Source organism: Calliopsis andreniformis, chromosome 2 (assembly GCF_051401765.1).
Source record: "Calliopsis andreniformis isolate RMS-2024a chromosome 2, iyCalAndr_principal, whole genome shotgun sequence".
Lineage (NCBI taxonomy): Eukaryota > Metazoa > Arthropoda > Insecta > Hymenoptera > Andrenidae > Calliopsis > Calliopsis andreniformis.
The window spans coordinates 16,657,432-16,672,152 of record NC_135063.1 but is presented as its reverse complement, the minus strand read 5'-3'; the positions used below and the strand labels follow the sequence as shown (position 1 = coordinate 16,672,152).

Genomic DNA, 14,721 nt, shown 5'->3' with positions numbered 1-14,721 from the left:
TACCTTAGCAGTACAAGATGGCTGGAAAGCATTATCCGATACTCCCCGCAAGACTCTTACCCCGCGCCTAAGATTACAGTTTAGGCTCCGTCCTTTAGGTCCATGGTTTCATCGCTCTGGAATGCAACTTTCCGTCAAAAGGAGAGTGCAGGTTAACTTACAATCGTGTGGTTTAGAAATTTGCACGTCAACCAGCTGGCTTCTAAAGAAACTACGCTGGTACCTATCAATATCTAATTTGTAAGTACTGAATATCTACGTATTATTACTGAGACATTTAATGAACTATGCAGAAGTACACGATAAAACGTTTTATTATTTTGCAACGATACTTTGTCCGTAGTTATAGGAAACAATAAGCATAGTTGAAAATTAGTACCATGTTAATATATTTCGCCAAGTAAATGCGTACACACTCTAACATCTTCAATTATTATTTAATATTTTTTTACATTGTAATCGTATTAGACAAATGATTATAACAATCGTTTAAAAATTTTACATTTCTATACGTACTCGATTCAGTTTTTATTGCATAATCCTAAGGTTAATTAAGAATAATTGGAAATCTAGTGGATTTGGCAATTCATTTTTATGAAAACACATGTAACTAAGTACTACAAATTTTAATTATGGTGGAGGCATAACAAAATCTTTCTTGTGTACTGTGTATTTTGTATACACTACGGTTATATGTATGCATGTGTGTCGATTGTCAAATACTTCAGCTTCTTCATCAATGAATTTTCCAGTTGGTCCAAGATGTCAAATCCTGCTGAACATTTAAATTATGTCCAAGATAGTAGTAGTGACACAGAAACAGATAAAGAGACTGGTGGTAGAGGACGGCATCTTATTTATAAGAATAGAATGAGGTATAATCCTTTTGTGTATATTACAAATAAATATTTCTAATATTGGATGAGGAAATAAGGCATATTCACGCATAGATAATCGAAATAAGAAACATCTTACAATTAGATAAGCAAGAACCAAATAAATTTATCTGTAATTTATCACATATTTAAAAATTCTTTTTTAATAATTATATGTTTAAATTATAGCATGTATTTAAGGCTGTTGTTACATAGTATGTTGTATGCATGTCAATTAATCTTTCAATGAACAACCAATTATATATATACATTGTAGAATTCTTAATATTAGATTAGTTAAAAAGCAATACATGTCAAAGAATGATATATTTAGAATTCACTTAGCCTATTATATCATTATGTGTGATTTTATAAAGTTTATTTTTCAATAATTAATTATAATTTTGTTGAAATCATATTCCATAAATCAGTTACATGTCTTTATACTTCAAAATGTACAATATCATATAAGTAAATCAATTAAAAATGTGTTAGTCCATTTAAGCTAGTTGTCTCTTAATGATCATCTTATTTCTTACCTTTTGATAATAATTTTACGTACAGTCCTGATTCCTAATTTGAATTAGCCATCATGGTAGAGTTATTAGGCACTACACGATGCTTGTTTGAATGCAACCATTAGAAAGGTAATGTCGTTGTTTTGCATGTAGTTGTGGTGGCTCTTCCAAACCAAAACCTTGTCTGGTACAAAGGGATGGAAGCAATGAAAGGCACTGTCATTCCTTCAGTTCTGGCAGGCAAAATACAAATGTTAATCAACAAAACAGGTAAAAAATTATAAATAAAGGCAATTATAAAAAGAATTTTATGCAACCCTTTTTGGAGGTACATAAAAATTGTATATTAGCATTTCATAATACTGTGTATTTAATCATCTTAAATTATCATATATCCATTTTCCTTGTATTATCAAAAGAAAAGTCCAGGTACCACTGCAGAACAGGTAGGTGTTACTGCTAATTTGTTTAACACTGTATATTGCTTTAACGTTTTTATTAGACATAGTTCCACTGTTTTGTGGATGTATTAATATTTAAGCACATTCCAGTAGCTATTTAAAGTATATTTCTCTTCAGACATTGTTCCGGAGTTGGTGTTGGAAAAAATAAACAAAATCAGGGTAGAGACAATTTATCATCATCTGGATCAATTACTGGCATAAGTAATCCACAAGCCAGTGACGAACGCATTACTCTTATTGTCGATAATACTAGGTAAGTATATATTGCTTAATATAATTTCCATTCACGGCTGAGTAACAGTATTGAGAAAAATAAAATTCATTTCCAGGTTTATTGTTGATCCCGCACTATTCACTGCGCATCCAAACACGATGTTAGGTAGAATGTTTAGCTCAGGTGTAGAATATGCTCAACCAAATGAACGTGGCGAATACGAGGTTGCAGATGGCATATCTGCTATGATATTTAGAGCTATCCTTGATTATTATAAGGGTGGTGTAATTCGCTGCCCTCCAACAGTTGCGGTTCAAGAATTGCGAGAAGCTTGCGATTATCTCCTTGTTCCATTTGACGCTAATACAGTAAAGTGTCAGAATCTAAGTAAGTAATAATTTGATAATATACAAGTTATTTTAATTACTATTAATTCTTCAATTTAGTTTTGTGATCATTGAAAGAAAGTGTACGTAAGGAACGGTTCTGTAACTAGCAAACTGCAATTATATGAAATATTTTCTGTGTAGAATAATAATAATTGCTGATACAACGTTTCACTTTCCTATATTTGTTAGGAAAAGTTACGAAAATTGAAATTAATTAATAATTTAAAAGAATTGTATCGGTTGCTATTAAATGATAAGTGTTTTACAAAGTATATCATTGCTTGTAGGAGGCTTATTACACGAGTTATCTAACGATGGCGCACGTTGTCAGTTTGAAGTATTTCTCGAGGACTTGATCTTACCGTTAATGGTAAACAGCGCTCGCAGGGGTGATCGAGAATGTCATATTGTAGTGTTATTGGAAGACGACATCGTTGATTGGGACGAAGAATATCCTCCTCAAATGGGAGAAGAATACTCTCAGAGTAAGTTGATTTCTTCTTACTTCTCGATTTCTTGCGTTATCAAGATAAAAATATATGACCTTGGTGTATGTTAAATTGAATCTATAAAATAAAAAATCGATAATTACCTGAACCATACGCTTGTGACTTTATCGATTATACCAAGTATACGTCTAGACCTTACATTTAAGTAAGCCAGTAATGTCCATTAGTCTTTTCTAACTCAATATTTGTTTATTTGTTGATAGCTATAAACAGTACCGCGATGTATCGATTCTTCAAGTATATCGAAAACAGAGACGTGGCCAAGCAAGTAATGAAAGAGCGCGGTTTAAAAAAGATCCGTTTAGGTATCGAAGGTTACCCAACTTATAAAGAGAAGATTAAAAAAAGAGCCGGAGGGCGCGCTGAAGTGATATATAACTACGTGCAGAGGCCTTTTATTCACATGTCTTGGGAAAAAGAAGAAGCAAAAAGTCGGCATGTTGACTTCCAATGCGTCAAATCGAAATCTGTGACCAATCTTGCGGAAGCTACCGCGGATCCTGTGCTCGACGCTGGTGGGAACCCCATAGGGATCGGACTTTTGCAAGCAGCAGAATCAATACCTCAACCGGAAGTTATATTACCAGCTGGTTTGGATGCAGATGTTGAGGGTGCCGTAGGCTTGCCGGCTGATCAATATCTCGGATCAATGCCATCTGATGAGTTACCATGAGCGTATATCGTAGAATTCGTATGAAAGAAATACCAAGTATTTATAAACCGCTTTCTTCTTGCGTCAATTTTGAATGTTAGTTGGACTGGCTTGTCTCACGATTTCGTTTGACATCGAATAATCATCTTTCGAATCGTTAATTCTTCGAAGAGACACCTCCTACGCGCTTTCCATATTTTTATAAGATAATAGAGATTAGTTAATTAAAATTGCTTATACGCTAAAGAATTGAAATAAATATAGGGATGTTTCCTCGTAAGCAAGGTACATTCGATTTTGACTCAGTCAAAATGATACACCGTGAAATTATCGCATCTTGTGGATGTCTAGCGTCTTGTGATAGCCCTTGTATGCGGCATTCGAATTAATTTAAACGTGACTGTTGCGGACTTTTTCAATTTTGTATTGTCATAATTGCGTGTCAAATAGAAAATAATGGTTCGTTTGGTATGTATTTGCCAAGTGCATTTTCCCCGTTTTATACGATTAATAAAGTTGAATACCGTTTCCGACATTACGCTTCGTCATTTTTCCTTATTACCTCTTATTCATACAGGTGTATTTACGTTTCTAAAACCTGCCAAATTATCATTAGAATATTGAACTTTGTCGGGCCTATAGCAGCATGTTGCTCCTAGCAACCGATCATAATATATGTGTATGTAGTTTTTCTTTTGCCCAAAAATCGAGAGACTTTTAATCCATACTTGTTCAATCGTGAATTCGAAATAATATGTTACTCGTAATTTGAATAAAATTGAAGGAGTGTGTGGATGTGTCGAAAAGGGTGAGATTCTGATTGATTTCAGTCGGTAAGAAGAGGGGGCAGAACGGATCGCATAAGGAAAGGAGGAATCACTGGGGTGTCGGAGAGACTCCAGAAAAAGGAGCAGAGAGATGAGAAAATCCCGAAGGCGTAACTTCGTGGGAGGACGCAGGCGCGAATAGGATCAATAAATAGGGTAGCTCGGTCGAGGGCAAGAGAGCAGTAGCGTACGAACACGCGAACAGCGAGGAAGGTGGTAGCGCGTTTATTGTTGTGTCGGGTGAGGCGTACGAAAACAACAGGGCACCCCTCCCCGGCGGACGGTGTAAAACGGGCTGCCAGCGGTGAGGCTGCAGAGCAGGCCGCTCGTCCAGCATGCAACCGCCACCAAGAAAAGTAAGCTGACCACCGCATCACATGTCCTCTATCTCCCCGTTCCACTTATCTCGATATCGACCCCCCTTGCTGTTATATATCTTTCGAGTGCCTTCCTTTCGGATGCCTTTCGGATGCCTTTCGGATGCAGGTCTCGAATCGATGAAAACGGCTTTCCCATTAACCGAATCAATAATACAGGCGTCATGTGTACGTGGCTGAAGAACTATGGGGGTTGACACTTCCCAAGGTCTTCAGTCGCGATCGAGATACGCGAATTCATTCGCGAGTATCGATCTTGAGCGACGTCTTACGGAAAAATTCACGTACACACCGCTCGAACGTTGCCACGATGGGAAAATCGATGCGCACTTCGAGCCCTCGCTGCGAATCTATACCAAAAGCTGACCTCAAAATGCATGGAACGGGCCAAAGACCTGGGTTAACGTCGTGTCAGCTTCAAACGAATCCGCGTACCCACGTTCGCCACTTCCGTTTCCTCGATCGATCTTTGACCGTGTCACTTCTAAAACATCATTTCCTTTACTCGCACGGCTGCACCAATCCGATCTTTCCAAATTTCTTTTCACTTCCGTTCTTATGTAACGATGCGATGTATCCCTCGAAACCGATATCGAGTTTTCAACATGAAAGAATTTTTATCCTATGTACACATTTCGTATGAATTTATAATTATGGTAAGGAACACGAAGAAGCTTTACAATTCTAATCCTTTTAGACTGTAGCTTTTCAATTTTTCCTGAAGAAGGATCATAGGGGTGATACGATATAGGAAAGAAAAACGATTCGTTCGTTTGCTTCTACGTCTGAAAAAAATTGGAGTGAACAACGGGAGAAGAGAGATAATTCTATTGCACGAGCATATCAATTTCCAGTCCAGAAGCTTCAGATTGGTTCGAATCGATTTAGTTTACTTACAATGAGATCTTGGACCATCTCCAGCGAGTTGTCGTTTCGCTAGACCTCTTTGTGTTACGAGTTTTTAAGACTTCAGCGATAATTAGACGATCTGAATATTAGCAAGGATTTTTACTTTATACTTCAGTAATAGACTTAATCGTAAGAAAAAAAACATTTTTGTGACGTATCCAATCGTCTCCTATTGCTACAAAGATTTCCTGACCTATTTAGGAAGCTGTGCGCCAACTAGCCCTTCGCCTTGTTTCATGACAATGAAGTTTCGCAGTTAAAGATCGGGGGATTCCTGACCCACTTCTCACTTGTCGAATGCTAGTCGAGCGATAAGACTCCAAAGAGATCTCTTCTGAGAGATCTGCAAAAAGAGAACACGCGTTGGCAATCTGTTTTTAAAAAACACATTTTGTCACGCTCACTAGTTTCCTGTCTGTTTGCTCCTCGCACTTCAAACTTTTTCCTCGCGTCTTCCGGCCGATTTCTCGTTTACCGACTTCTTCACGCTCAAGGATTTTTCTTTTAAGAGTGTTTAACAAAGTTCACTTCGAAGTTCTACCTCGAGAGAAATAATTGCTGGTATTGTAGGGAAAATTTATTCCTGCTCAGTTTTCATCGAGAAATCTTTCCTCCGATCTCACTTCCCACGTTTCAGAAAAGCTTATCCTCTCTGATCGATAAAACGCTTCTTAAAGTTCTAAACGTTTTTATCGCGGTTCTAGCCGTAAATTTCTTTCAGTGCGATCCATAACTCCAAATTTCTTTGCTATATCGTGGAACTTTGTTGAGTGCGGCATAATTAAAATTTAAAAGCGAAAAAAAGTGAAAAAGAGCTGTATCATAACTGGATAATATTCCATTACCGCGCTTGGAAAATTGTCGACGCGTGAGGAAAAAGAAAACAATGGGAAATTCGTGTTACACTGAAGAACGGTGAAGTAGCTTTTCCCCCGTTTAACGATCCGCCTAACAATGCACGATGAGCGCGCACAGAGTAATTACACACGAATCTGTGGACCGTGGGCGCATCTGTGCGATGCATTCGCAAAAATGTCGTGGGGAATCGATAAGAGAGAAGAACTGGAATTTCAATGATCAGGCTAGACGGAGCCTTTATGCCTCCATGTCTCTGTGCATTAACTTCGCTAAAGTTCACGGGGTCAATGGGCGAGCTGCGTTGCGTAAGGGATTCATCGACGCACCCTGTCTCTACCGCAAAATTGAACTTGACTTCGAAGAATGTTGTCGCTCATTAAACCATTGTCCCTATAGCATGCTGGAAATCAATACATAATCGAAGCAGGAAGACAGCTTTCTATTATGCGTTGGCCATGAAATATGCTAAATTTCATCGAGTTTTTATACCTTTAAAGGAAATCATTAGTGTCATGTAAAGAGATCGTATCCAGATCGTTTTGTGACATAGACTCTTCACTTGTAGGGAAATTACGCAAAATTTCTGAAGAATGTACACGCAGAGCAAGCGGCGAAGTTGCAGGCGAAAAACCAGCACGAATGCGACCTTCTAGAGGATATCCGGTGAGTCTAGATCTTACGTAAAAGAGGATTTAAACGAAAGCCCTTTAAACATCTTAAGTTCAAGATATTTTGTGTGTCAGCGATTTCCAATTCTCCGGCAATAAACTTTTACTTTCAACCTGTTTCCCTATATTAATCAGTCTTTATACATGAATATTCATATGCTTTATATGCGAATATTCTATAAAACGCATGTATGTTTCAGGAATTTTACGATTAAGAAATCCGCGATTGAAAAATCATATTCCGAGGTAAATTGATTACCGCATTTTATATCCGCATAAAAATATCTGCACATCAAATTAACGATCAATATTTCATTTTAGGCGCTTCTAAAAATATCTTCTGCTTATTTGAATAAAAAAATACCGAACATACCAGATCTGAAAGTTGATGGCGCGGAAGAAAAATGGTACATTCTATTTCTCAAAGTAATATTTTTTAACCGCATAGCGGTTTATTTAATTAGCTATTTTCAGGAACATGTGGAATGTATGGCGAACTGTATTGGAGGAGAACGAAAAACTAGCCAGAGCACGACTGGCTGCTATAGAAGTTTTTCAACAACAAATTGCTGACGATGCGAAAAGTTTAAAGATGCACAAAATTCAAGTTTCTAAGAAGGTATTACTTTTAAAACTATGTAACATTGAACAGCTCCATTATGTGCACATCTAAAAAAATATAACATACTGTTATTCTTACAGGCAATTGACCAATTAATGATAGTACAAAAGGAGTTGCAAATGTGCGTACAAGATGTAGACAAAACCAAAAAATTGTACTTCGATGAAGAACATAGCGCCCACGATGTACGAGATAAGGCAAAAGACATCGAGGAAAAGTATGTGAAAACAAATAATGCCTGACTTATGTACTGCAATCGTTCAATAACATAAAAGTTCTTTTTAATTATTTCTAGATTGAAGAAAAAGAAAGGTTCTTTCTTTCAGTCAATAACTTCATTACAAAAAAATAGCGCAAAGGTATAGAATATGAATATATAATGAATATGAAAAAATGAAATACCTGCATGTTTTGTTAAAAAAATGAATGCCTGTAGGTAAGCTCAAAACGCGATGCTTTAGAGGAAAAGTCGACCGGAGCTCGAAACGATTATCTACTTAGCCTCGCTGCTGCCAATGCTCATCAAAATAGATATTTTGTAGTTGATTTACAAAATACTATGCAGGTAAGTGAATAGTGCCGTTCGAAATACTCCTAAGAGATATTAATGTGTTCCCCTTTCGTCAATAGTATTTGGAACACGGAGTTTACGACAAAGTGGCGGAGTATCTAACATTGATGGGTCGTACAGAACTTCTGACTTGTCTGGCAACGCAAAACAGTTTCTCTAAAATTCGTGACCAAGCGACACAAGTAAGTTTTTAAAGGACATAGATCCTGCGAATAATAATCGAAGTGCCTGTTCTGTTTCATCATGGCTGTTTCTTCTGTTTGCTGCAGCTCACTAGGGAGTACAATATACAATGTTGCTGTTTGTATTATCCTGTTTTAAAGCAACATATACAGTATGACTTTGAGCCTTGCGACAATGATCCAGTAGACAGGTTTGTAATCTTAAGATATTCTGCCCTGAGGTAAGCAAATACGAGACGAACTTTTTACAGGATAACGGCTGACCATTCTGCTGCAGCCACTCTAGGAAAGGAAGCTCGTCGCTGGTCGACGAGAATAGCGCGTGAAATAACTAGCATCAAAGAGAATAATAGGAAACTGCAGGCTCTTCTGCAACTTAAAGAGTCTGGACAAAAGGTCAGTGTATCGTACAATCTATGTAACTCGGTGATAATTCGATGATGACAATTTACAGACTGATCCAAACGATCCACAAGGTCCAGACATAGACACGAAAATCGATGAATTGAAACATGCAATACGTCGCGCAGAGGTAAGATTTCTGGTGAAACGTGAGTCCCGTGAATTCTCTTCCTTACACATGTTTACTTGTTCATTAGACAGCAAAACTGAAGGCAGAAGCGAGAATAGAATGCCTTCGGAACGGCGGAGGTTTGTTAAATATTTCACTTCCTCTTTTATTATTTGAATTAACTTATTTTCATTCAGAATTTTTCATTACTGACTCATCATTCTACCATTTTTATTATTTCTTTAGTAAACGTTGATGAGTGGCTGCAAGAAGTTGAAACATTAAGCGTACAGGACATGCCACGTTCAGCCAGTTCCCTATCCGTTAGGACTGATGCATCTGGAACAGCGGTACTTATTCGTTATAAACTACTTTCAGCGATATAAAAAATGTTCACCTTAAAATTTAATTGCGCAGGAACATCCATCATCTGATTCGTTCTACGACAGTGATGGAGATGGTGGAAGTGACTTGACGACCGTCGAACGACCAGGCAGTGCAAAGAATGCTTCTCAACAAGAAGAAGAGACAACCGAGGAAAGACAAAGGCACGATAGCGAAGAAGTCGATGGTAATTAACTATGCAATACATGGAATTGAAATACAAATATCTTTTCTTTTGCTACAAAAGCTTCATTTATAATTTCTTTTATAGCTTTACTTGAACAAGAGAAGCAGCGAATAGAGCAATTAACCGTTGGTTGGGATGACCCAACAGCAGTGGATTGGGACAATGAAGAAACAGACGAACAAGCCGAAGTTGCCGATACTACTGAAGTACCTTCTACCCAGCCAATATATAAATGTACTGCACTTTATTCATATACGGTAATGGAAATCTGCTTTTACCAGTTATAATATTTCCTTGTACGTGAGACGTATATAGAAAAAATTTCGAAAATTTCGAAAATTTCATTACTTCTGCTACAGGCCCAAAATCCGGATGAATTATCAATTGTTGAAAGCGAACAGCTCGAAGTGGTTGGCGAAGGTGACGGAGACGGTTGGCTCCGAGCGCGAAATTACCGTGGAGAAGAGGGTTTCGTTCCTCAAAATTATCTCGATGTTGAACGAGAACCTGAACTAACATCTGGTCTCAGTTCTCAAGGACCAAGTCTCGTACAGCAAATATCCTTCTCCTCAGTAGACTACACGATCGACGATCACGACGCAGTTGATCCGGACGCTAATCTACAACAAACAGCTGCTCCAGAAGCTGTTGTACAAAATCATATAGGAGGTGGATTCATTATTTGATTTGCTACGTTTCATGTAGTACGATAACATCAAGTACACATGTGTGTATTTCTTTTCTAGAAGTCGAACAATATTGCATCGCTTTGTATGACTACGATGCCACCTGTGACGAAGAACTTAGCTTCTTTGAGGGTGATATCGTGAAAATTCTGAGAAAGGAACCACGCGACGTTGACGATGGATGGTGGGAGGGAGAATTACGAGGACAACGAGGATTATTCCCATCTCTAATTGTAGAGCCATGCGCTTCAGATGGTTCGCCTTTAACCCCACAGGTTTAATTTTAATCGACAGATATATTGTTATATGTGTATCGAAAAAAGTACTTTGAACTTTGACCTTTCAACATGACTTCCTCTTCATATCACTATTAGGAGAACGTGACACCACCCAGCTCTGCACCACCTGTGTTTACTCCACCCGAAGTTCCGGAATTCTTATTAGAAGATGAATTAACACAAAGTATGATGAAAGGTAATACACAAATGCGTTTTAAATACTGAATTATGATAAAAGGAACACTAATCGCCGTATTGTATGTAGAATCAGAAAGCGAAAAACCTGTAAATGCTGAACAACAGAAAGATGCTTTCATAATAAACCTTACAAAGGACCAAAAGAATCAATACGGTTCGCAGTTTGAAGCCGACGAATCTAACGGGCCTGGAATAGTAGGTAGGTGGTAATTTTCATTTAATCGATGCATATTAAAGTTTACTACCTTTATACCAACAATTACTCGTGTTTGTATTTAACCCATATCTCAATTTCGTAATATTGCTGCTTAGTAGTAGAAGTATCGGATGAATCGAAAGCTAAGGTAAATTTATTCTCAACGTTAGGTGGTAGTTAAGGAAAAAAATCATTTAAAGAAAGAATCACGCTTGAGATTTAACTAGCGATTTTTCTGTACTTCTACAGACAGATGACGAGAAAGCAAAACATCCGCAGTCTTTAACCAGCGATCAGTCTAAAGAAGATTTTGGACTTGGAGTTGCTCAAATCGTGATTACAGCAGCGACACCGATGGAAGAAGTCGAGCATCCGTTTCCAGGGTTAGAGGAAACTGTCGATGACACCGTCATCAAATCTGCGGAAAGTTCTGAGGGTGATTTACCGTCGAGCACCACTACCGACATGAACGAGAGTGACTGTAAGGAGGCCACCGTGATAATTGACGAGAAAGAGGAGCAAGAAGCCACAGAGGCACCAGAGGACATCGAAGAGAAGTCAACAGTGGATGACCTACCAACGGATTCAGCGCCATTTCCGGTTAGTAGCAGTTCTGGTAGCGAGGCGGACTCAACATCCGGGCCAAGCACAGGAGATAATTCTCAGTCGATACCATCTCGTGGTACTGTTGTTGAAGTAGAGGAAAATGAGGATATTGAAATTATTCCGGAAAAGATGATCTTGGGAGGAAGGGCAAGTATTCCAGATGAGTTACAACCTGACCAGCTAGAGAAACTGCAAAATCTGAAAGAATCGAATGCCTAGGAATGACTAGACCTCGGAGATCCCGATTATCCTGCCTTAACAAATAAACTGGCTCTTCCGAAAAATCATCAAAATAAATTTCAGCATTTGCTGGAATTTTGGAAATCTCCGGAGGTTATTGGAAAGAAAGACTAACGAATTGACATTAACGGGACAACTGACAGAAATTTTTATGTTAATACTATGTACACAAATTTTTTGCTAGACGATAATCTAGTGAAACAAACTATATAAAGAAGGGTGTTGCGACTTTTGCAACGTATTTACAAGACGTTAATGTACAGTCATAAGGTAATAAAGAGAACTGTCGATACCTTATAATAGATGAAAACTTTTAGTTGTCCGTGTACATTTTAAGAGAATTATAATGGTGTTGCATGCAAAAAAAAGTTTTTTATTCATCTTTCATATGTTCATACATATTTTCTTCTGTATAAGCTGTTTTATTTTATATTTTCTAAATTCATGTGTTATAAAACCCTTTTTCCAAATCCACACTCATTCAATCAGTATATTCTCGAACAAAATTCAAGGCTGCATCCTGAGAGCACCATCTAATCTTATAATTTCTCCATTCAGAAAAGGATTTTCAACGATGTGTTGTGCCAGCTGAGCGTACTCATCGGGTTTACCCAACCTCTGTGGGAATGGTACCGTTTTCATTAAGAATGCGCGTACCTTTTCTGGCAGTGATTGTAACAATGGTGTATCAAATAATCCAGGCGCAATTGTAACAACGCGGATACCACCTTTAGCTAAATCACGAGCTATCGGTAGTGTCATACCAACAATTGCGCCTTTACTCGCAGAATATGCTGCCTGACCCATTTGCCCCTCATAAGCTGCAACGCTTGCTGTGTTAATTACTACTCCCCGTTGTCCGTCCTCATTCGGTGTATTGTTAAACATAAGACCCACGGATAGTCTAATAACATTAAATGTTCCAACTGTATTTACATTAATTATTCTTTGAAAATCTTCTAACGAATGAGGAAGATTTTTATTGACGTTAAATGTTTTAAAAGCACAAGCTATCCCTGCTGCATTTACTACAACATCTAATTTGCAGAAATTATTTTTTGTTAATTCTAAAGTTGCATTTACATCCTGTTCCGATGTTACCTGTAAAAAAAGCATGTCACGTTATGCACAAAACGATATGTCAATTGGTTACCATTATTTTTTTCGTAAGAGAAATGTAAAACTACAAATTATAGAACATGGATTTTTTTGACACATGAAAATGTTACAACTACATGTTCAATGTCAATTTACAATAGTTACTAACAATATTAGTAGTAGTATACATATATGTATATTATGTTAACACCAATGATGGTAACAATATTAATAGTAATTAAATTAATAATAATAATATATTATTAAAAATTCTACAATAAATGATTATATTGTAAGAAAATGTACATCTGTGTCATATGGTTTAGATTTTCATATGATATTTACTAACTGAGTCACTGTTCCTTTTTCCATGTATATTGTACATTGATACTACTATTGCTGCTACTACTACTACTACTAGTATTCATTTATTAACGCTTACATCCATTGGTGAAAAGATAACAGAATCTCCTAATTCTTGAGCAATTTGATTTCCTTTTGAAGTAGGTAAATCTGCAATAACAACTTTGGCACCTTCTTTCATAAATCTTTGTACAGTTCCAAGTCCTAAGCCGGAAGCACCTCCAGTTACAAGAGCAACCAATCCCTAAAATGTATGTCAATTACAAAAATTACTTGAATATTTCATTCTATTGTAATACCTTATATAATTGTTAATAAATATAAAATCTTTACACAAGTAGGATTATTACATTTTAATTTTATATGCATGTTATAAGGTGCATTAATGTTTGTTATAATGCATTTATAAATCAAACACAGATAATTGTTTAAAAAATTGATCTCCTTATCGATTTCGATGACCTTGAAATATGTTCTCAAGGTCTTGCTATCGGTCAATATAGAAAAACAATAAAATTTTAATAGTAATAGCAACAGTTTTTTCGCAAATATTTCGAGAATTAAGCCGAGCGGCGCGACTATATGTATAGGAAAATGTTCAGAAATTTGTTCTTTACACTACACAACATATCCAAAAATCATTGAAATCGGTAAGAAGGCCAACTTTCTAAATAATTACAAGTGTTTTAATCAGTATTATTTATGTTACAGATGCAATGATAATAAATTTATCTCAATAAATGAAAGATTGCTAATGATATTTAAGCGCATCTAACAAATGATTATATATTCATAAATTATAAATGAAATTCAATATTATTAGATTATTTGAATCAGTATTTCATATTGCAGGCTAGAAGAGTACACTGTGACCTCTTCAAAAAAGTGTATATTTTCGCGAATGTAGTACTGAACAGTACGATATCATATACAATCTGTACGCAACAATCTAGCGACAATCAAGAAACACCACATATATCCTTATATATCACACACTAATTATAATCTTATCTTGTACTTGTAAAGAGAATGAAAAATAAAACTTACCTTCATCATTTTAAAGAATATGAAACAACGACTAAGAAATGTATAAATTGTCGACGGTTATGAAATACCGGCTTTTGAATGAAATCAAATCAAGGAGAATTGATGACTGCACAAAAATATTGAGTGAGTTAATTTATAGAGATGGAACTTTGAACCATATGAACATTCCCTGTTTGTTTCACAACTTTTATCAGTCAAATGAATAAGAAAAAATCGTAAGAAGAAAAAAGAAAGACTACGTCTGATTTTGGTATTCTTGCTCTACTGCTACTGACTGACTGTATTGCTGTAT

General features: G+C 36.6%; 3 protein-coding genes across 8 annotated transcripts; 2 read left to right on the top strand and 1 right to left on the bottom strand.

The window, feature by feature from the left end:
* Positions 1-86: 86 nt before the first annotated feature.
* LOC143188208 (BTB/POZ domain-containing protein 10-like) lies at positions 87-4,154 on the top strand. Of its 6 annotated transcripts, XM_076392336.1 has the most exons (8): positions 87-240; positions 753-875; positions 1,547-1,663; positions 1,813-1,839; positions 1,973-2,110; positions 2,187-2,458; positions 2,748-2,945; positions 3,173-4,154. In XM_076392336.1, the coding sequence occupies exons 1-8, from the start codon at positions 122-124 to the stop codon at positions 3,640-3,642; spliced, it is 1,464 nt and encodes a 487-aa protein (XP_076248451.1). In that variant the 5' UTR covers positions 87-121; the 3' UTR covers positions 3,643-4,154. The 6 variants fall into 6 exon arrangements, with proteins under 6 accessions (XP_076248451.1, XP_076248453.1, XP_076248452.1 ...); XM_076392338.1 differs by lacking the exon at positions 753-875; XM_076392337.1 differs by lacking the exon at positions 1,813-1,839.
* A 496-nt stretch (positions 4,155-4,650) lies between these two features.
* On the top strand, positions 4,651-12,221 carry LOC143183828 (protein nervous wreck-like). Its single transcript, XM_076385570.1, has 22 exons — positions 4,651-4,804; positions 7,158-7,255; positions 7,461-7,506; positions 7,582-7,667; positions 7,735-7,879; positions 7,963-8,099; positions 8,178-8,241; positions 8,319-8,447; positions 8,513-8,635; positions 8,723-8,826; positions 8,887-9,031; positions 9,090-9,167; positions 9,235-9,286; positions 9,393-9,496; positions 9,564-9,717; positions 9,802-9,974; positions 10,077-10,386; positions 10,464-10,678; positions 10,778-10,877; positions 10,947-11,078; positions 11,192-11,223; positions 11,325-12,221. The coding sequence occupies exons 1-22, from the start codon at positions 4,784-4,786 to the stop codon at positions 11,898-11,900; spliced, it is 3,024 nt and encodes a 1,007-aa protein (XP_076241685.1). The 5' UTR covers positions 4,651-4,783; the 3' UTR covers positions 11,901-12,221.
* A 50-nt stretch (positions 12,222-12,271) lies between these two features.
* Scu (hydroxysteroid 17-beta dehydrogenase 10) lies at positions 12,272-14,571 on the bottom strand. The gene is made up of 3 exons (XM_076385611.1): positions 14,430-14,571; positions 13,462-13,626; positions 12,272-13,022 (listed from the first exon to the last, which is right to left on the bottom strand). Exons 1-3 carry the CDS (start codon positions 14,436-14,438, stop codon positions 12,429-12,431), a joined length of 768 nt encoding a protein of 255 aa, XP_076241726.1. The 5' UTR covers positions 14,439-14,571; the 3' UTR covers positions 12,272-12,428.
* Between the last annotated feature and the right edge of the window lie 150 nt (positions 14,572-14,721).